General features: G+C 42.0%; 1 protein-coding gene across 3 annotated transcripts in view; it reads left to right on the top strand.

The window, feature by feature from the left end:
- syt8 (synaptotagmin 8) overlaps positions 1-22,406 on the top strand; it is a 55,791-nt gene that overhangs the window by 26,280 nt on the left and 7,105 nt on the right. Inside the window, exons 1-5 of one of the 3 annotated variants that reach the window (XM_062967634.1) lie at positions 3,609-3,738; positions 13,301-13,375; positions 16,081-16,152; positions 16,668-16,846; positions 17,417-20,303. In XM_062967634.1, the coding sequence (XP_062823704.1) occupies positions 13,312-13,375; positions 16,081-16,152; positions 16,668-16,846; positions 17,417-18,259 (1,158 nt within the window). In that variant the 5' untranslated portion in view covers positions 3,609-3,738; positions 13,301-13,311 and the 3' untranslated portion in view covers positions 18,260-20,303. Of the gene's footprint in view, positions 1-497; positions 3,739-5,252; positions 6,085-13,300; positions 13,376-16,080; positions 16,153-16,667; positions 16,847-17,416; positions 20,304-22,406 lie in introns of those variants that run through there. The other 2 variants (XM_062967632.1, XM_008108068.3) reach the window with 2 other exon arrangements.

The raw sequence follows: 22,406 nt of genomic DNA on the forward strand, positions 1-22,406 counted from the left end.
CCCCAGACATTGTTGGATTGCAGCTCCCATAACGCCTCATCACTGTCACGTCTGTCCAGGGCTTACAGGAGTTGGAACCCATCAATACAGGTGCCTACTAACCATGCACATTATATGATATCAGCCAAAGGTAAGCAATTGCAGACTATTCACCACTGCCAGTGATGAATTATGGGAGCTGCAGTTCAACAACATCTGGAGGGCTATATGCTTGGTAACAATATGATGATGGTTATTAAATCTTAGAATTATAAAGTTGGAGGAGACCACAAGGACCATTCAGTCCAGCCTGTTGCCATTCAGGAAATGGCACTGAATGAACCCTCAACCCAAATTGCTGCTCAAGAATGCCATTTTAGACAACCAATTTTGTGGGAGAGGCATATACTTTCAACATATAATGCCTGCTCTGCAAAAATATATTTCTTGAAACTTCAACCTGGTCTTTTGTCCTTTGGATTTCCTTTCTATACTACTTCTTTGTGCCTTCTTTCCAGAACATTGACCTGGTGATTTCCGTCTGGGATTCTGACAAAGTGACCAAGGATGATCAAATTGGAAAACTGTTCCTCGGCTGCCGAGCAACAGGCAACCAGCTGCGCCACTGGTCAGATATGTTGGCCAATGCCCGCAGACCTGTGGCACAGTGGCACAACTTGCAGCCGGTGGAAGATATTGACAAAACCTTGGGGCTGAAGACACGCTTCAAACTGCCACTACCCGGCAGCTAAGAAAACCCAAAGCCAAACAAAGGGACTTGTCCCTATTCCACTTTGCTTGGCATTAGTGCACTTTCTTCTTGGATGAAGGAACATCTGCTATGCATCACTATATGACATCAGGATCATTTAGAATTAAATGTACTGTATTCTGAGGAAGGTGACTCAATCTTAATTTGAGTCCCAAGAAAGATAAAAGAGCAGTTACCTTACAAACTGAAATATGCCAGAATTCACAATGTAATTTTTTTTCAATGAATCTATCCTTTCATCACAATAGAGAGAAGGACTATACACAAGAGGCAGACACTCATGTACAAGATATGCTGCAAGTTTGGAGTTAATGTGTTGTTGTTAACATTAGGGAGTGAGACCGGTATATGGACTAGTGTGGACCACATATTCCCACCAGACTCAAGGGGAAGAGACAAACTTGTGTAAAGAAATGTAATTACAGCCAGTGCTCATTGTCTTTGCTAATATTTTTAAAAATTGTTGCAGTTCAGCCTTACATGGGATCCTATTAGTATTTTTTCAATAAAAGGAAACAAATAAATCCTCCTTTTCACATCACTTTTGGTAGTTTTAAAATTAAACCGAGAGAAAACTAGATAAGCATTATTGTATATATGTGTGGGAAACAAATTCCATATGGAAACAGTATTCCATATCTCAGAAATATCTGTAAAATGCATTGGGTCAGGCAACTTTAAGGCGTGCACACACACATTGTGCCTTGTGCAGTGCACTACTGTGAATTTTGAAGCAGCATCTAGAATTGAGAGTAATGTTTTTATACCTCAGGTCAGATATTGAGTTACTTTAGAGAAACAGCAGTGTTAAACTATAGTGGCAATTAACTACTTGGAGAGGCTCTCTGTGTGTGTGAGTGTGTGCGCGTGCTTGAAACTATTTACTAAACTGCCTTTTCTGTTCTGAGAACTCTGCTTTTCATACTAGTGCTCATAGGTAACTCACCTATGGTTTCTCAGGCCTAATTGTCAGTCCCAAACAGAGAAAACCCACTGAATTACTTTGAAATATATTCTGCTACCCTGTTTCCCCGAAAATAAGACAGTGTCTTATATTAATTTTTGCTCCCAAAGATGTGCTAGGTCTTATTTTCAGGGGATGTCTTATTTTTTCATGAAGAAGAATTCACATTTATTGTTGAACAAAAAAAAATGAACATCACAAGCCAACATAACCAGACAAACTGTGAATCCTATCAAGAATGTCTTGTTACTGCTACTATTTCTATTAAAATCACATAAAGAGCAATTGGAGTGCATCAATAATATAAACATAATAAGATAAACAGATTAAGAAAAATAACTACAGTTCATGAGGTATCATATCAAGACATATATTGCACTCTACTCCAGTCCATAACATGATATTCCTGTCATTCCTGATTAATTTTCAAGATTAGAATACCCTTCCATAAAAGAGGGAAAAGGCAGCTCAGATTGTGATGTGCATTACAAGTGACAGGTGATCTTCCAGTGTACAAAAATATTGATGTACTTGCCAAATTTCAGAACCAGAAAATGTGATTCACATGAAGAAAAATGTAATTAATTGTTTTATTTTAGAAGAGGGATCTGTAACTGCCAGAGATCCAAGGAATGGATATCCCCATACTGGATCTTAGAAGCTTACATTCCCTTCCCATGTCATCTGTCTTTATCCCCAAAATGTTTTTTTTACTCAAAGGGCTCCTTGTGGCATCTAAGTGGAGTGAAGAACAATTTCAGGGTTTTTGTTAGTTTAGTTTTAAAGCCAAGAGCATCTGGGATCTGCACTGACAGCCTCAAAGGCCCAGTTGGATGGAACAGAAAGAGGATGGAGGGCCACAGGAAACAGCTTGTGGGGTTTGCACATTGCCCATCTCACACATACACTTAGCATTCAGGTGGATGGTCAGAGCACTCTTTTAAGGTCAATGGAAAGTGGGTTTTGCACTACAAGTCCCATCAGGCCTTAGCTATGGAATGGTGGGAGTTGCAGGCCAGCAATGTCTACAGCAGAATGCATGCAAAGAATGGCTTCCTCTGGGTCAAGATGAGCTACATATGGAGCGAATGCTTTTTCTTTCTTCCTAAAGCCATGACGCCTCCTTCCTCATTTGTCTCCCTTCCAAAAAGTAGAAATACAGTAGAGTCTCACTTATCCAACATAAATGGGCTGGCAGAATGTTGGATAAGTGAATATGTTGGATAATAAGGAGGGATTAAGGAAAAGCCTATTAAACATCAAATTAGGTTATGATTTTACAAATTAAGCACCAAAACATCATGTTATACAATGAATTTGACAGAAAAAGTAGTTCAATATGGAGTAATGCTATGTAGTAATTACTGTATTTATGAATTTAGCCCCAAAATATCATGATGTATTGAAAACATTGACTATAAAAATGCGTTGGATAATCCAGAATGTTGGATAAGCGAGTGTTGGATAAGTGAGACTCTACTGTAATAATAATAGACCTTTCTTGAAAAATGTACCTGGTTCTCATACACTATCTGGCACACACCCAGCGAGGAAGAAGGTAGGAAAGGTAGCCACGTGGAAAGTGAGGAAGCTGGAAAGTGAGAAGGCAGGAAGAGTGCGTGCCTCTCCCTTCTTCCATAGCGGCAGCTGCGGAAGGGAAAGGGAAAGGCAGGAGAAAAGGATCTCATTCGCACAGCTCTTCTATCGCTTTTTCTTTCCTCTTCTTCAGCAAATGCCGTCCAAAGGGGGAAGGGACAAGAGCAAGCAGCCCCTTCTCCTTTGCATTCACACAGCACCGGCCAGGAAGGCTAAGGAGAAGCTGCTTCTCTCCCTTTTTCTTTCCCCCTCTTCAGCGAGTGCCGTCCAAAGGGGGAAGGGACAAGAACAAGCAGCCCCTTCTCCTTTGCATTCACACAGCACCGGCCAGGAAGGCTAAGGAGAAGCTTTTTCTCCCACCTTTTCCTTCCCCCTCTTCAGCGAGTGCCGACCAAAGGGGGAAGCGACGGAAGGGAGAGGGGAAAGCGTGAGCAGCACTTTCTTATTTGCACAGCACCAGCTGAGGAAGGAGAAGGGAGCCGCGGCAGCGGCACCAGCGGCTCCCTCCTAGGTCTTACTTTCGGGGGAGGTCTTATATTCGGCAAGTCTCCCAAACCTGTACTAGGTCTTATTTTATGGGGATGTCTTATTTTCGGGGAAACACGGTATTTTTTGCCGTCATGTCCACTTTGATTTATGGTGACCTTATGAGATTCTGACAGATGGCAACTTGCTTTGTTTTAAAAACTTGGTGTGTTTTGGCACTAACAGGGTTGGCCTTCCTCCATTTAATACATTAACGAGGACAACACAAAAGTTGTTATATTCTCTAAAAACATATAGATTATATTATTCTTCATAATGCAGTGCACATAAATATCTTTGGACAGAAATTTCTGGAGTTGTGTAATATACTCTCCAATGAAAATGACAATTAAGTGAACTAAAGATTATCAACCCTGGATATTTACGTACAAACTCAAACAGTCAGAAGAGTAAAAGAAGAAAAGCATTTAAGATGACAGCGACCAGGGGACGCCCAGGTATGTTACCATCCTGCTGGGAGGCTTCTCTCATGTCCCCGCATGGAAGGCTAGGGCTGACAGATGGGAGCTCACCCTGTCTCACAGATTCAGACTGCCAGCCTTCAGGTCAGCAGTTCCTCCGGCACAAGGGTTTAACCCATTGTGCCACTGCGGCCCCCAATAAGCCTGATGGCAGTTAACAATAATAATTCCACAAACTGGCTTTTCTGATCACTTAACATGATCTCAACATTTTAGGGCTTAGAAGCAGTAATCTCAAAATTCGGCTTTCTCAAAGTTATCAATCACAGCATGAATGTGTGTGTGTGTGTGGGGGGGGGGACTGGAAGCTTAATCCATATGTGGTGGGACAGTGAAAAGCTACAAAATTTATTAAAAACTAAGAACAAGATGGAGGTAATATTAGGGATAAAAATGGAGTTGAACAAAAACAATTATTTACTCAGAAAATATAAGATAAAGGTGGAAATAAAGAATGGGGAGAAATCGTAAGAAATTGTAAGATACATGATAGCAGCAACCCGAGCAATGGTAGCCTTAGGATAGAAAGAACAAAGGAAATGGGAACTTAAAATGGTATGAATATTTATCAAATCATATGCTTCAAGATTACATCACTGAAAGGAGAATTAAATATACGAATGGACATCCTAAGGAGAACTGGAAGTCGAAATGGAAAGGGCTTATAGCCAGAGCAAAAGGGAAAGGAATTGAATCAGACAATCTTCATGATCGAACGAATAAAATAATACAAAGAGCAGAGGTACAACTGTTCCTAGAGGGAGGGGGGAGGGTGGAAGAGGGAAGGGGGAAAAATTGATTTAGGTAGCAGATAAGTATTGAAATGTAAAGGATATGAAAACAGGAATTATCAGATTGTTATGAAAATATATGGATTTTTTGGTAATGGTGACTGTGACAATGTCATAATTTACTTATATAACCAAATTATGGAAATCAGGTGGGGGGGGGAGCAACCACTTCATATTCTCCTTTATTTTCATAACAACCCTGTGAGGTAGGTCATAAGAGAGTGTGATTCACCAATTGACTTTTATGTCTCAGTGGGGACTTATAATGGAACCCATTCAATTCCAGTATGATACAATCATCCCTCCATAGTTGTGGCTTGTCCTCCTACAATTATAAGTTCAGCTTCTAGTGGATGTTGGCCATAGAGTCATGATGTAACATCTAGAAGTTCCTGAAGTGATGTTTTTTCAGGTTAAAAAAAGAGCAAATTCTTTATTTTTGAATCCTGTGATTTAGGGAGTTTAGGGAGAGGTATTTAGAACTGCCGGAGATGACTTGTGTCTTCCCTTAAAATTACAGATTCTGGGATTCCATAGTTAATGGAATCATACTGCCATAATTGTGTAGTGCATAAGGGCTGTGACAGAAGATACTAACACTCAGGTCAGGTATAGTTTAGTTGTATAATAATTTAGAGCAGTTTCTGTTCAGGGCTTTTTGTCCACAAACTGTTTGGAAAGAGGTTCAACACATTAGCTTCCTGTCTATATTAGCATAACACAACTTATGAGACATCTCTTTTTTTGAATTCTGAGTGGTGACGTGTGATATCATATGGAAAACAGTATCTTAGAAACACAAAGTGAGCCAATCATAGTGAGTTCTGTGGAAAAATAAATCCTTCATAAATGACTGAGTCTACATGCCTGTTTGATTTATTCAAGCTGTCCAGCAACAGTAGAATACAAGTGTCAGGGACAGCAATAAGGAAGCAAAGCAAAAGAAAGGCTGATAGGTGCTGGTTTGAAAACCAGGTGAGTACTCGTCTATGTACTGCATTTTCCTTTAGCAATTCTTGCTGAGGATATGGAAAAATGCTGCTGAACTTTAAGAAATCTCTGTGACTTGCATCATGAATACTATCCACATGTTTCCTGCTTGTTATTAGACTTTGAAATATGCAAAGGAGCATAGGATTACTGGGACAGAGACTGGAGACTGAGCCAATAAATTCAAATGCAGGAGAAAAGATTTCAGCTAAACCTTGCTATATTCTGACAGCACAAGCTGTTCAACAATGGAATAACTGCTTTGGTGAATTTGCAGGATTTACATTTGAGTGTCCATCTTTCAGGGGGTTGGACTAGATGGCCCTTGTGGTCCCTTCCAATTTTATGATTTGGTTGGATTTCATATTGAACTCAAGGATTTCCCTCTAAGTTAAAGCATTATTCAGGAGTCAGTGGCTTCAGCACAGCCATTATGAAACTCTTCTAATGATTTCAGGTCATTGAAAGCAATGGAATGTGACTTCTTAGCTTTGGCGTCATTGGGCCATGCGTGCAACATAGGTTTCTACCTGCATCAAGCAGAATATATAACTGAATCTGCAGCTTGATAAAATAAGCATAAAATGAAAGAAATCATTTTAAATATTTTTCTGTACAAACCTGAAAGCCATGTTTAGCACTTTACAATTCTGAGATCGAATACTGCTCTTTTATCTACAGCAATTACTGTATTTTATTGTTTTCACCAGAGGGTACTGTGAATTTATGATGTTGTGTTGCCTGTTTATTGCCTATGTTTTGTTCTGCACTTATTGTATTTTGTGTCACACCTTGAGTGTTTTGTGAGCCATCCCGAGTCCCTCAGGGAGATGGTGGTGGGATATTATTATTATTATTATTAATAATAATAATCTAAAATACACTTTTATGACTCATAAATGTGTAGTTGTTTATAGCATAGAAAGATAGCTTACTATGAAGTGTTCAGAAGTGCATACTGAATAAGTGGTGAGATTTCAGATCTGCTGGCACATTTGTTACAATAATGAATACAATAGCTAAGCAAGCCTTAGTACAAAATTGGTACTCTTATGTAATTTATACGTAGGTGAAGTGAGAAAAGAAATGACACCAGCTAAATACCTCATCTTGCTATAAATCTACCATAGATATTTCAGCCATTCACCCAATCGAGCAGGGCAGAAAGAGTAAGATATCAATGGTGTTGTTGCATTTCTAGTATAGAGCATCTGGGCTTAGTTACTGAAGTTTAATAATGGAACAACTATTGAAGCCGAATTTCTCAATTTTATGATGATTATAATCAGGCCTGTAGCAGGGGGGGGGGTAGGGGTTCAACCCCCCCCCCCAATTTTTCAAGTTAAAAAAAACCTGGTTTACTCATGAATTTTAACTGGTTAACCAAATCCCCATGCTAGGTCTATGAGACGCAAAAAAATTAAGAGTCCCTCCAGGCACTATCTCAAGCAGATATTGACAGGTATGTAGCAGCGGGGTGGGGTCTAAGGGTTCAACCCCCCCCCTCCTGAAATTTTCAAAACCCCTCCCAAATTTTTGTTCTGGCTACGACCCTGATTATAATACTAATAAGAATAATAATAATAAGAAGAAACAGAATTTTAGTTCTTGTTCCCTGACTAGCTTTCAGAGTGAAGATAATCTGGTTGCAGTAGTTCATGCATTGACAACATCCTGATCAGATTATGTGCTATTGTGGGGCTGCCTTTGAGGATGACAGAAAAGCTGAGGTTTGCACAGGAAGACGCAAATGTTTGCTATTTCTAACATTATATAGAAAATTGCATTTTAAAAGACTTGTACTTCTAGACTGAGCTCAAAGTGTTAAGTGATAGTGTTAAGAGCCCTACAAAAATAGACAGCTCAACATAAGAGGCTCAATATAAAGAGTACTAGGAGCCCCGGTGGCGAAGTGTGTTAAAGCACTGAGCTGCTGAACTTGCAGACTGAAAGGTCACAGGTTCAAATCCCAGGAGCGGAGTGAGTGCCCGCTGTTAACCCCAGCTTCTGCCAACCTAGCAGTTTGAAAACATGCCAATGTGAGTAGATAACTAGGTACCACTCCGGCGGGAAGGTAACGGTGCTCCATGTAGTGATGCCGGCCACATGACCTTGGAGGTGTCTACGGACAACGCTGGCTCTTCGGCTTAGAAATGGAGATGAGCACCAACCCCCAGAGTCAGACATGACTGGACTTAGCGTCGGGGGAAACCTTTACTTTTACCTATAAAGAGTACTGCTTAGTGCTTAGATAGGTAAAGGTAAGTCCTGTCGTGACCGACTCTGGGGGTTGGTGCTCATCTCCATTTCTAAGCCGAAGAGCCGGCGTTGTCCATAGACACCTCACACTTGCCTCCAACAGACAAGAGTTCTTTCTCTCAGCCTGGACATTCCACAGATATATAAACCCCAATTGCCTAGTTTCCCACAGACCTCACAAACCTCTGGGGGCGAAACGTCAGGAGAGAAAGCTTCTGGAACACGGCCATACTGCCCGAAAGACTCACAGCAACCCAAAGATTAGGTTTATAGCAATGCAACTCTTCAATGCTCTCTCCTCAGGAAACTAAACCTGGCAGGGGTCCCAAGACTGAGAAACGGGGGTTTGCACGCCGCAGGAAACGAAGGTTGTAACCAGACCAAAAGTTGGGGGGCTTGTAGAGAGGAGGTCCACCTGGGCCTGGAAGACTACGTTTCCCACCTTCCCCTGCTCCCGCCCCCATTCCCTCCCGAGGGCTGGCGTGTGTTGTGGGGGGCGGTGGGCGGCGTCTCCCCCCGAGTTCCGGCTCTGGCCGGGGATCCTGCGGACGGGCCGGGAAAGGAGCGCGCAAGCTGGGCCGGCGGCACACGCGTCTCGACTCCTGGTAAGGCTGGCTGGCTGGCTGGCTGTGGGCTCAGGGAGGAGGAAGCTCAGCTTGGACAAGTTAGAAGCTCTATTGCCTCGGCCGCCCCTTAGCATCTATTTCCCGCCCCCCCCCAGTTGGTTTCTGGCTTCTTCCCTTTTGTCGGGCCTGGCCTCCTTTTCTCTGGATCCACGTTGTGATCAGGACAAAAGAAAAGTTCAGAAAGGGGACACGTTTTCCTCTTCGTTATTCCCAGCCCTTCCTCCTCCTGCTTCTCTTAAATAAGATTTCCTGGGAGAAAAGAGAGTTTTGGAAGTTTAGAAATTTCGGAGGGCATTTCTTTGCACACAGACACGCCTCGCAGGCAGAGGGGGTTAGTCTCGGAAAAGTAACTTTCCCAAGCCCTTCATCTTCACCTCACAACCTCTGAGGATGCCTGCCATAGATGTGGGCGAAACGTCCGGAGAGAATGCTTCTGGAACATGGCCATACAGCCTGCAAAACTCACAGCAACCCAGTGATTCCGCCCATGAAAGCCTTCGACAACACGCTTCCATCTTTGTTGGCCCCAGCCCAGGAACTCCCAGCAAAGATGCCTTGGGTCGCTGTGAGTTTTGCGGGCGGTATGGCTATGTTCCAGAAGCATTCTCTCCTGACGTTTCGCCCACATCTATGGCAGGCATCCTCAGAGGTTGTGAGTTCTGTTGGAAACTAGGCATGTGGGGTTTATTCTAACCATATCCCCTTGGAGTGGGCCTGTGTAAACAGCATTTAAAACGTGGTGCTAATTTGCGTCTGTGGGGGTGATTAATGGAGTTGTGATATTGTGTCCTAGCCTGAATGCCAGATGGCGGCTAAATATACAAGGTAGAAAAAAGCCTACATTGTGTACAGAAAAAACTGGGGAAGTGGGAGATGAAGTGGAACAGAAGGGAGTGTATTGATTCAGGATTATTCTTTGCTATTCCCTCCCTTGTGCACCTCCCACGTTATGCTTCTAGGTTTTCTTTGTCCAGTGCAAGGTGAGCAAAGGGAGGGCCAAGGGCCACATTTGTAGCTCTGTGTTGTCGAAGGCTTTCATGGCCGGAATCACTGGGTTGCTGTGAGTTTTCCTGGCGGTCTGGCCATGTTCCGGGCTGTCAGCTCCATTAATCAGAACCACTTTTTTCTGATGTTTCGCCAGCATCTATGGCAGGCATCCTCAGAGGTTAGAAACTAGTCCAAGTGAGGTTTATATATTTGTGGAACAATGTCCAAGTTGGGAGAAATAACTCTTGTCTGCCTGAGGCAGGTGTGAATGTTTCAATTGGCCACCATGGTTAGCATTGAAAAGCCTTTCAGCTTCAAGGTCTGGCTACTTATCGCCTGGGGGAATCCTTTGTTGGGAGCTGTTAGCTGGCCCTGATTGATTCATGTCTGGAATTCTCCTGTTTTCTGAGTCAGACTACATAGAGAAGCCATTGAAATTCACAAGAAGCATGTGGACAATTTCAACAGAAAGGAGGAAGCCATGAAAATGAACAAAATCTGGCTACCAGTATTAAAAATTCTAAAATCAGGATAGCAAATAAAGAAAAGCCACCAGTTTTTCAAAATTATAAGACATCTAGGTGCTACTTTTGTGGGACACTTCTTGCAGGACATTGCATGCCCTTCAATTCTCTACGGGAGGCTATATGGCTGTGTTCTGTCATCAGCTTGTTCTGATAATTCCAGTTTTCCTACACTGGTGTAATTTTATTTTCTTGCATGTCATTTTAAATTAAGCTGCTAAATTGAACAGTTGGGGATGAAATATACATATTTCATCTCCAATTGCTCAATGCAGAAACTTAATTTAAAACGACATGCAAGAAAAACATTGGCAAATCAACAATGCAATTCAGCAATACATCAACCTGCCACCAAACAAAGGCCAAGATGTCGCGTCAGTTGTGTTGCATAAAATTACACGATTGTAGCTAATACAGATACATAAGTCTAGACATTTTAGTTAAGCAACCAACCTCCTAAAACTGGGTCGACTTATCGATGGGTCAAAAACTTATCCGAAAGGAATCATCCCCTTCTGTCAGTAGAATGGCGAAAAGCAAGTGCTTAGTCCATTCCAAGAGAGCCTAAAAGAAGCACCAACCTATCTGCTCTATACTCACTCCAACGTGGCACTGCTTCTGGCCTTTTTGAGTATCTGGGCAAGGAAATTGTGGTGTTCTGGAGGTGGCGTTGGAATGGCATCCACTTATCCACAGCTCATATCAAAACCCATGATTTTGATCCAAAATCCTGCCCTCAGCTTATATATGAAGTCGACTTAATGGTGCTCCATGCAGTCATGCCAGCCACATGACCTTGGAGGTGTCTACGGACAACGCCAGCTCTTTGGCTTAGAAATGGAGATGAACACCAACCCCCAGAGTCGGTCACGACTAGACTTAACGTCAGGGGAAAACCTTTACCTTTACCTATATGCCGTGTACATTTTGTTTATAATAGAGAGATCTAATAAGCAATGAACAAACTTGGAACATACCTGAAATTTTGTTTTCCCAAAGCCTTCTTTGACTTGGTTCAATATTTGGAGATGAGCATTCAACCTGAATTTGCAAGTCGTGAGCTATTAACAGCATCTCCTGGTGATCTCTCATTCCCACACTGCCAAATAATGCAATTTAAGCTTCATTGTATGGTCAGTGTAGATCCGAATAATGCAGTTTGAACTTCATTGAACTGCATTATGTGGGTCTACACCAAGGGTCCCCAAACTAAGGCCCGTGGGCCGGATGCGGCCCTCCAAGGTCATTTACCTGACCCCTGCCTTCAGTTTTAGACTTAGGCTCACCCAAAGTCTGAAATGACTTGAAGGCACACAGCAACAACAGTCCTACTTAACTTGACTATCTCATTGGCCAGAAGCAAACCCACACTTCCCATTGAAATTCTGATAGGTTTATGTTAGTTAAAATTGTTTTTATTTTTAAATATTGTATTATTCTTTCATTATTGTTGTTGTTTATTTTGCACTACAAATAAGACATGTGCAGTGTGCATAGGAATTTGTTCGTATTTTTTTCTTTGCTTAAAAAGTTTGAGGACCCCCTGGTCTACACTAACCATATAATATTCAAACTGTATTATTTGGAAGGGTAGATCCAAGCATAGTTGAAGCTAATTTGTTGGTGCATAACTGGTACTATAAATAATTGGAACAGTGGCTTGTTCTAGTACAGCAAGCAACACATGTACACACAATTACAAAAAAAAACTGCATAACTACATCAGCTTCTAGAGTGAAATGTATCTAGTTGGGAATTGTGATTCTGCAAATGTTGGACTGCAAGTCTCAGTAGCCCTTGCCAGTGTAGCAGGTGGTGGAAAATGTTAGAAATTGCAATATCAGGAAGACCAAATGATCTCCACCTCTGCTAAAGATACTGGCTGAGCATAACAGCATGATTGAGGCATTTTGCAATGCTGACCTCTCCCTTAGGCTGAATTACTTTCATGGCCTATTTTAATTGCCATATTTTCCTATTACGTTTTGCTCAAGGTAATGTGTTACAGTGAATAAACTGTTAAAGCACCTGTTATCTTGCTGGGTTGTTGTGTGTTTTCCGGGCTGTATGGCAATGTTCCCTGGCCATACAGGGAACATGTTCCCTGTGGAACAACAACAACAACAATCTTTATTTATATACCGCCTTATCTCCTCAAGGGACTCAGGGTGGTTTCCAATACAATAGAAAACATGCAACAAGTTAAAAACATAGAGCAATTAGGACATAACACCACATAAATATAAATGCATAAAACATATAATCAGTTAACCTAATGACAAAAACTCCATCAATAAACTCAGATACATTACTTTGTTGTTTTTCAGATTCAGTGGAAACTTTCAGATAATGCATGGAGATTATTTAGAAAGGTTGTATGTGATTTATTATTGGGTTTATAGTCTACCTTTCTGTTGGAATTGCATGCAAGGTAACTAACTTATATATTTTATTTAAAATGTATAAAAATGGGGTCATGTCCTGAGAGAAAAGTGTTCTATATATTAAAAATAAACAAATAAAAATACATATATTAAATAGAAATTATATAAGATAATGTTTTGCTTCAGTTCAGATTTGCCTGGGCTCCTTGGAAACAATATGCTGTTGGTAGGCTGACTCTCCAGAAAATTTGACATTTGGAAAATCCATAAGGAACATCATTTAAACATTACCCCACAATCCTTCAAATGATTTTGCAGATGAATCTGTCATTCAACCTATCATTTTTCCAACTCATTACATCTACTGTAAACATGAGCTGTCGTACTGTAGGTTGAAACCATCTGTTCCTCCATATTTCAGATTTGGATACCATGGAGGAAGTGGTCGGCACACTACTGAACAGAAGATGTGATTCCAGAAAACACGGGGTTGCAGGTAAGTAAGAGAAAGGAGGAAATGGTTGGCAAACCCAATTTATTAGATGCTTGCAAAGACTGCTTTTTCATAAACATGTGTTATTTTAAAACTGTTTTTGTGTGGTCATGCCAGCTGGTAGATTCTGGCAATTGTGTTCCCCCAAAGTAACTTTTCTGTAGTACCCCATGGGCAATTGGATTGTTCAGGTTGAAACTACCTAGTATAATAATTCGCATGACCATGGAAGGGTCTTGGTTTTGGGGCAGAGCAAATGCTTTGTGCTCAACAATAGCTTCTGAGATGCTTTCAGTTTCAGCCTTGGGGTCTCTCTTTGGGAGTAGGAGAGACTTTTGCTCGTAATCTGAAGAGTCACTGTCAATCAGGAGAAAAAGAGCAGCCTGAGAGATGAACTAATGCAAGGGTGGGTAACTACTACATTTCTGCCCCAGGATATTCCACAAAGATTGCCAAAATGGAGAAAATAAGAAAATAGAAGGGGGGGGGGGAGAGAAAGAATAGGCTTCCACCCATCTATTTCAATTTTTGAAAAATTGGCATGTTTTCATGTTTAACAGTGTAAGCAGGCCTGCATAACCTGTGGCTCTCCAGGTATTTTGGAATTCAGTTCCCAGAATTCCTGGCCATTGGACAAGCTGGCTAGGTCTTCTGGGAGTTAGAAGCCCAAACATCTGGAGGGCCATAGTTTGTGCAAGCCTGCAGCCTAAACCAACCCTACCATGGGGTTTACTTGGAAGGGTTGGTCAGAGGTGGTTTGAATTTGCCTCCCTCTGAGGCTCAGAGTGTGTGACATAACCAAGTTTTTCCTGGTTGAGTGGGATTTGAGCCCTGGTCTTACAGTATTATCTAATATGATTAGAATACCATGTATCCAGCACCATCCAAGAGAGCTGAAGAAGACCTTAAGATCATGACGGGAGGGGAGGGGAGGGAGGGGGCGGAGGCGGCTAGTAGGGTGTATCTAGATGCTGTTTTATGTTTTAATATCTTAATGTTAATGGTTTTAAATTGTATTTATATGTTGATTGTTTCTATTGATTTTATGTTATGTTTTATTTGCTTTGTATAATGAGGCACTAAATTTTTGCTTAAATGTATGTTGTGCGCTGCTCTGAGTCCCCTGCGAGGTGAGAAAAGTGGGATAAAAATGAAGATAATGATAATAATAATAATAATAATAATAATAATAATAATAATATCCTACACAGCTTTTTCACACAGGTCTGCCTCACACATAGGATTTCACAATGTTGTTGCAGTTCTTTGGACTACTTTGCTTGTATAACACCCTCAGTGTTTGTCTGCATTTTTGTGTCACTGTGGTCCCTTCCACTGCTCTGGGCAAATGCCTGTTACACAGCAGAGGTTTAATTGACGGTCTGTTACACTCAATTCCATTTGGCCCAAATCATGGAAGGAATGTCACCTTGAGGCTATGGAGTGAGTTCTTGGTTGAGGCATGCATTGCACCTATAGCTCCCTGTATATTTTTTGAAGGGGAACATTTTCCTTGCTCCAGCAAACCTTTCAAGGACAGCATACATTTTAATCACACTTCTGTTCTTACCATCTTTTGATACTGTTCTAAAGAGTTTTTAAAGATAACTCTAAAGTGGTTTGAAAATGCTGTATTACATTCAATGGTTTGTATTTGTGTATTACTTTGAGAGCCCTTATGGGCTGATAGGCAAAACAGAAATACTTTAAATTTTTTGAATGCGATTTTCCTGCTTCTTGGCAGGGGGTTGGACTGGATGGCCCATGAGGTCTCCTCCAACTCTATGATTCTTTGATTCTAAATATTATGACTTAGGACCATTACTTTTTGGTTGATGTGTGCACATACGTTTCAGTGTCGTTCAAGAGCTGGGTGACTTGCTTTATTGGAGCTCCCGGTGGCACAGTGGGTTAAATCCTTGTGCTGGCAGGACTGATGGCTTGATGGTTGGGTTGCTGACCTGAAGGTTTCTGGTTCGGATCCAGCCCCAGGGAGAGCTCCCTCTATCAGCTCCAGTTCCATGCAGAGAAGCCTCCCACAAGGATGGTAAAAACATCAAAATATCTGGGCATTCCCTGGGCAATGTCCTTGCAGTCGGCCAATTCTCTCACACCAGAAGTGACTTGCAGTTTCTCAAGTTGCTCCTGATACGAAAAAAACTTGCTTTATTTTAATTCATTGGGGGTATTAAATACTGTATGATTCTGTGAAGGATTCCATAGCATTAAACCACAGAGATTAAAGAGGTGTCAACCTGCATAAATTCTATAATGTAGATGCAACCTAAATTAAATTGATCTACTCCCATGTAAATGTGTGTGAGCTTCACCCTTGCTTAAAAATGTTTTTTGTTCTGTATCAATTTTGGGATTCATTGGTTCACTGAGGATTTGTGAATTCACTGATCTCATTTTAGGATTAGGGTTCAGCAACGTGGATAACATCTTTAAAGATCACCAGGATTGAATTCACCACTCGGCTGGCAGTTGATTGTAGAGTTGTGCTGGGGGATTTAGAGTTTCCTAGAAAGATGTTTTTTCTAGAAATAGCTAGGTCCTTCAACATAACTGTTCTTCTTCCCCCCAGATGCCATAGAGATTCTTAGACCCAATTAATCAAATTCTCCAGTAATGAAAACTGCAAATATTAAACCTGCAGATGTGGATGTTGACCTGTAATGTGCATTTTTCTCTCTCTGCATTTCCAGGCTTGCTTACAAAGCACCTCCGGAAGGCCTTGCATCTCTCTTCTCCGGTGTCTCTTTCCCAGCATTGTACAGGTAGGCATAAAGCATAGGTTTTCATGAACCAGAGTCCATCTCATCTAAAGGCTTATGCTGTCACTGTTATCTTTTGTTGTTGTTTGCAACTTGCTGATGTGATTAAAATTAAAGATTTAACGAAGCATTTCGTTTTTAACATAACCTTTCAGCATATTATAAACTGAGACACTAACTGAAAGAGAGGAAGAATTTTAACACTGGTAGGAACCGCTGCCTCACACTAAAGAGCTTACAGCTCTTATAAGTGTGCTTATAACAAAACGAAGACTAAAATAAATCAAAAAAATTTTTCCAATCAATTTGAAAGGAGTCTGGTCAACATAAATGTTGTTTCACAGAAAAAGTGGTCATAAGTATCCACAGAGCATTGTATAAAGATCTTGGAATAGTTGCATTTTGAATTGCAGCTCCCAGGGAAATTCCTTGAGCTGTTGTCCCCAAAAGTAGCTTTCCTGAGCTCTGATATTGAAGGTAGTTATTTTACTAACATCCTTTACTGTTCTGTTTTCCAGGTTCCTGTCCAGACTTGATAATGAGCAGGAATGAAGCTCTGGAGCAAAAGAGCAGCAGGGAGGCCTCCTCCAGGATCCAATCACCTGCGAAGACTCGCCGAGTGCTATGTTTATCATTGTCCTCAGATGGTGTCAGGCAGAGCAACAGCCTGGTTTCTCCAAATAATCTTGATGCTCAGGTGAGCTACATCTGTGATTTGCTTTTGCCAAAAAGGCCTAGCCAGATGAGTATGGGGGAAAGAATTGGCTGAGGATGTATATGAAGACCAGGCCACATTACTTGATGTGTTACTGAGCCAGATTGTGGATTGAGTAGTAAAGGGGTCGGAATCACATGGGGCACGGCCATACATCCACCTATTAGTGGGGGCTCTGGAGCCCTCTATGTTGTGTAATTTCCTTTTTTTTTAAATGGACAAGGAGAAAGAGAGAGAATCTTTACCACACTAGAAGTGGGTTTCTGCTTTCTTTTGGGGAGGTGACAATGGTGGTTGAGGGATGTTTTTAATGTCCCTTGCAATGCCTCCTTCCACTAGAAAGAAAATTGATAAGAGAGATTGGGGGAGGGGGGAGTGAGGCAGAACATTTAGTAAACTATAAGCAGAAGGGTGTTGGTGCAGCCGTGGTGATCCAGTGGGCCAAATATTAGTCCCTAGATATTTGGAGTTGACTCACTTCTGCCATAGCACATAATACTCTCAAGCACCAGGAACAAAACTGGTTTCTTTTTTTTCCTTTTCTTTTCCCAGATGAAGCAGGTTTACAGTAGTGGGACAGCTAGAAGCACAGGTTCTTTGGAACGAGCATCATTATTCTGTGTCCCTGTCTTGAGTTCTTCATCCAAATCCACCCTACCCAAGCAAAGGGAATCTCTATCCAAGTCCAAATCTTTTGTGAAGTCCTTGTTGTCTACACCACTGCTGCAGAATAACAGCTCTGAATGTGATAACAGTCTCCTCTCTATTTCTGATTCCAAGAAGAATTACTGTGGGAGTCTCAAATCAGAGATGGACCATGAGGCTGAGATGGCAACAGTGCACAGCTTTAACCAGTTGGAGCCACTCATCTGCAGGGTAACAGACTGCATATATGTGGGAAACCTCAGTGCAGGTTATAGTGGTCAAACACTGTGCAAAAACAACATTGACAGCATCATCGACATGAGCAGTTTGCCCAGGGAGTGTAGAATGAGCTTCATCCCATGCACCTGTCACCGAGGACCCCAGCATAGCTGGTCCCGCCTCAAGGTTCATATCCAAGCCTCCTTGGAAGAGGATTGCCTTTCCTTGCAGCAGCCATGCTTCTGGGACATCAATGCCTGCATCAGTGCCTCTCTGGAGAAAAGGAAGCGGGTTCTGATTCATTGCCGCGATGGTTATTCTCTGGCTCCTACTTGTGTCATCCAGTACCTGATGATTAAACATCACATGAGGCTGTTGGCTGCTTATGAGTTTGTCAGGGCAAGGTACCCAGTAAATATCCGTGAGTGCCACCGTGACCTGCTGGTGGGTTTGGAGAGGTCTCTGTGGCCAGGAGAATTGGACATGGAGAATTTCAAACAGGCCATGTCAAGGAAGATAGCATGGACGTAGCAGCCAGACTCATAGGTGAAGGTGGGCATTTGATGCACATAGAGCTGCTTCAGTCACACAGAAGGAGCTGTGAACATGTGGGGTAGGAGGCCACATGCTTCATTTTGCATGCACCTCCTTTCCTGGTACCTGGCTTGTACCCTGGAGTACAGGAATGAGAAGAACACTCTTCAATTTTTTTCATCCTTGTCAACATACTTGGCTGAAAGAAAATAGCATCTCTGCAAGAACTTTTTTTACACTTTGATACTTTTTGTGAAAAATCCATTTGCACAAAAAAAGTAGATGCTTTGTGCAATTTTTTGTGCTAAATGTCTATTTTGCATGAAATACACTGTTTTCTTTGGAGGGACATCTTTTTGTGCCAAAACCAGTTTCTACCCTGCAAAAACTGGATTTTGTTTCAGAAGCATTTTTATTACAAGCAAGTTAAAAATGTGAACAATTTTTGGAAAAAAATTCCAAAACATTTGTCATCTCACTGGGAATTTTAAATGATGGTGTGTTTATACGTGAATGTACAAATGATATAAGATCTGTATCACTAAAAAGGAAGATGCAGGTTAGAGAAGGCTCCATTTTTAAAAAAATCCAAGCTCATCTAAATTACAATTCCCCACACTTCCTCAAACAGCGTGACCATATTGCTGCCCTGCGGTGGTTGAGGGCGGGAGAGGTCTGGAAACTAATCCAAACGTTTAATTCTCCAAACTCTGACTTTTAGTTGCTTTTAATTTGAATCCCCATTTCCTGTTTCTGTGAGAAGGTTGGTGTTCAAAAACATGGAATCACTGACATCATATCTGTTCTAGACCTTGGTGACTGTACAGGACATTGGAATGTTATGCTGAAATATAACCAGGCTTTTCTACAAAGCTACCACAACTAGTACAGTAAAACATTCTTGGCCAGACTGTGGTTACCTGAAACTATGGATCTGATCTGAGCTTTTCTGTGTCAGATTCTAAGGACTGACTTTTGCATGTAGAGCTTGTTCTTTTTCTCTGAGTCACCTGTGCTTTGGGAAAGACTACAGCTCCCAGTACCTTTATGTTAGCATGGCTGTGCTAGGTGCAAGATTCTGGGAGTTACTGATCTTTAAAAATAATATTCAAAAGTTCTCCTGACAATGTTTGCTATTTTTTTAAAAGTGTTTTTCCTAGTAAGAGAAAAGGAACTTCTGGTAACAGAAGTTTCACTTCCTAACTACTGTGAATCTTAGGCTGGATCTACACTGCCCTATATCTCAGGAACTATCACAGATTATCTGCTTATCCTAGACTTTCTTGCAGTGTAGACTCTTATAACCCAGTTCAAAGCAGATAATTTGGGATCAGATCCTGGGATATAGGGCAGTGTAGATGCAACCTTAGTAATACTACTGATTTCTAGAAGTTCATAACAAACCAATAAGCCAACCATTCAAAGTTTGTTGGTATTTGTGGAAAAAGCAGTTAGTACTGAAGTATAATCAAGATATGGAAACATGCCAAGTCCTGGTGGTGTGCATAAACCTCCGCTTGAACAGGAAGCCCTTCCTATCCAGTAGTACTAATAGCCAACCTTTCTAGATGTAAGGATTAGAAAGTTGCCTTGTTGTTACCATGAAACCTTGAGCTCCCCAGAAAGTTAAACATGACATCCCATACCAAAGCTTGGGTTTGTGTGTGTGTGCGCGCTTCTGTTAATTTCAGTGGTCTTTCTGAGTCCACACTTGGATGCTGCATAGGCAGTTTGAAAATACATGTGCTGAATTGCCTCCTTTAGCTGCTAGGCCTGTTAACAAAACTCTGTAAACATGGTAGCTCAGCATTTACAAGAGGCATGGTAGGTCTCTTATTTGTCAAGGTAATCTTGAAATTAGGCTCCACATTAAAAATTCTAGTATATCTCAGGAAAATAATTTAGCTCTAACTTGTGAAATCCCAATATCTGTGTAAAAGGCTGTGAATGAAGGAGTGACTCATCAGGTGTGGAGTTTAATGGTGGTGTTTAACAATTATGGATTCTACTTGGAATAAAGTAGATATTTATTAATTCTTCACTCACTTGCTATACTTTTTTCTTGTTTCTCACTGATCATGGTTTTTAGGATTTTCAGCTTCAAGTTGGAATAATGGAGGTACAGTGTTCCCCCGCTACTTTTGCGGGTTTTTTATATGCTTCTGGGACAAGGCCATACAGCCCTCCCTCCCTTGCAGGCACAAAAGGGCCCTGGCTGAGGCATGCAGCCTGTCCTGTCCTCCTCAGCCACCTGCAGGGAGTGCCACTACGCCCGCCCTGCGCCTCATCGCCTCAAAGAACCACCACAAAGGAGGGCCTGGCTCCGAGAGCCCGCACCAGCCGAGCAGCGGGCCCCTTTCCTCTTCCGCCCCTGCTGGATCCCTGAGGGCCCCATTTGGGACAGCATCACCGCGCATGGTGTCCCTGCCGCCGCTGCCAGCGCTCCATGCACGCATGCCCCGCTGCCACCACCAACACTGTGCGTGTGCGCCCCACCTCCAAGTCCTTGCACTAAGTCCTCTGCAGCTTGATGGCTACAGCTTCAGGAATACAGTACTGTACTTTAAAAGAGGGAGGGGGAGGGGGACGCTATAATTATTAAAATAACATAGTGTCCCTACTTCACGGATTTTAACTTATCGCGGGTGGTCCTAGAATGGAACACCCACGGTAAGTGAGGGAACACTGTATTTATTCATTCTTACCTCACGAGCTATAACTTTTGCTTGTTTTTTATTTGAAACATTTTTGTTAGAAACACTGCATCTCCATTCCAATGCAATGACCAGTATACTTAGGTTTAAATCTTACTAATAGTCCTGTTTAGAGTAGACCTACTGAAACAGTGGTATTAATCTAGTTCTTGATTGATTAAATGGGTTGAGACTTACGAAGGGAATGTCAAGCTTACTCTGTATCAAGGAGGGGAACAAGGCTTGGAATGGGGAGAGGAATGAGTTGGCTTTTGAACAGGCGGGGGGGGGGGCTTGAGGGGCTTCAACCCCCGCCCCCCGAAATTCTCAGGGTGGTCTGCGAGAAGGCCTTACTGATATTATTTAAACTGTTATGTTTATTCATATCATGATCTGATCACCATGCACAATATATCCCATATGCATGGGGGTATTGAGATAACGATACAAAAGGTTTGCTAGGGTAGATCCTCTCTCACTGACTCAGCCCCCCCCCCCCCCCAAAGCAAAATCCTGGCTACCGGCCTGCTCTTGAATATTACTTCTGATCTTGCATACTAGCTTTCTTTCTTCCTCTAGCATATGCAAAGGATTGTGGACCTAGCTTTACTGAAGTCATTGGGATTTAAATTACTTAGCTTCATCATGTTCTCATTCAGTTGGCTGCTTCCACAAAAGCTTCCATATCAACCCACTTGCTGAATTGCCCTTTGACTGTTGCATTGACTGCTGTTCTACCACCAGATGGCAAAACAAAACTGTCTTCCCCAACATGACAAGTGAGATGAACGCAGGACTCTTATAAGTTGATAAAGCACAGTCCTCTGTTCTATTGCAAAACATCATGCAGCCAGCTCAAAACACTCCCTCCTCTCTAGCTGAGCTGCATCACATCCGCTGCTGAGACCGTTCCTCTTTGCACTGCAGTCCTGCACCAGCACACCGTCTCCAGCCCAGGAACACGTTCCAAAGGTGCTGCAGTGGGAAGGTTGCTGTAACACTCTGCTTGTTTGCCATTAGAGAGGCTCTGGTTGGTGTTTACATTTCCCTTTCTAGTCAGACCAGAGCAAGAACTGTTTACATGAAAATCAAAGGAAAGGTGGGTTTTTGGTAACCTGACTTCCAAGGCCAGGATCCTATGGAAAACTTATTTACTCAATGGTGAGACACAATATAGGTAAATTGCATCCATTTCATGGATCTACTAAAAAGAGTGCAGTGGGTTAAACCCTTATGCTGACAAGACTGATGACTTGAACGTTGGGTTGCTGACCTGAAGGTTGCTGGTTCGAATCCAACCTGGGGAGAGTGTGGAAGAGCTCCCTTTATCCACTCCAGCTCCATGCAGGAACATGAGAGAAGCCTCCCACAAGGATGGTTAAAACATCAAAAACATACAGACATCCCCTGGGCAACATCCTTGCAGACGGCAATTCTCTCACACCAGAAGC

The sequence above is a fragment of the Anolis carolinensis genome, chromosome 1 (assembly GCF_035594765.1).
Source record: "Anolis carolinensis isolate JA03-04 chromosome 1, rAnoCar3.1.pri, whole genome shotgun sequence".
In the NCBI taxonomy this organism is placed as follows: Eukaryota; Metazoa; Chordata; class Lepidosauria; order Squamata; family Dactyloidae; genus Anolis; species Anolis carolinensis.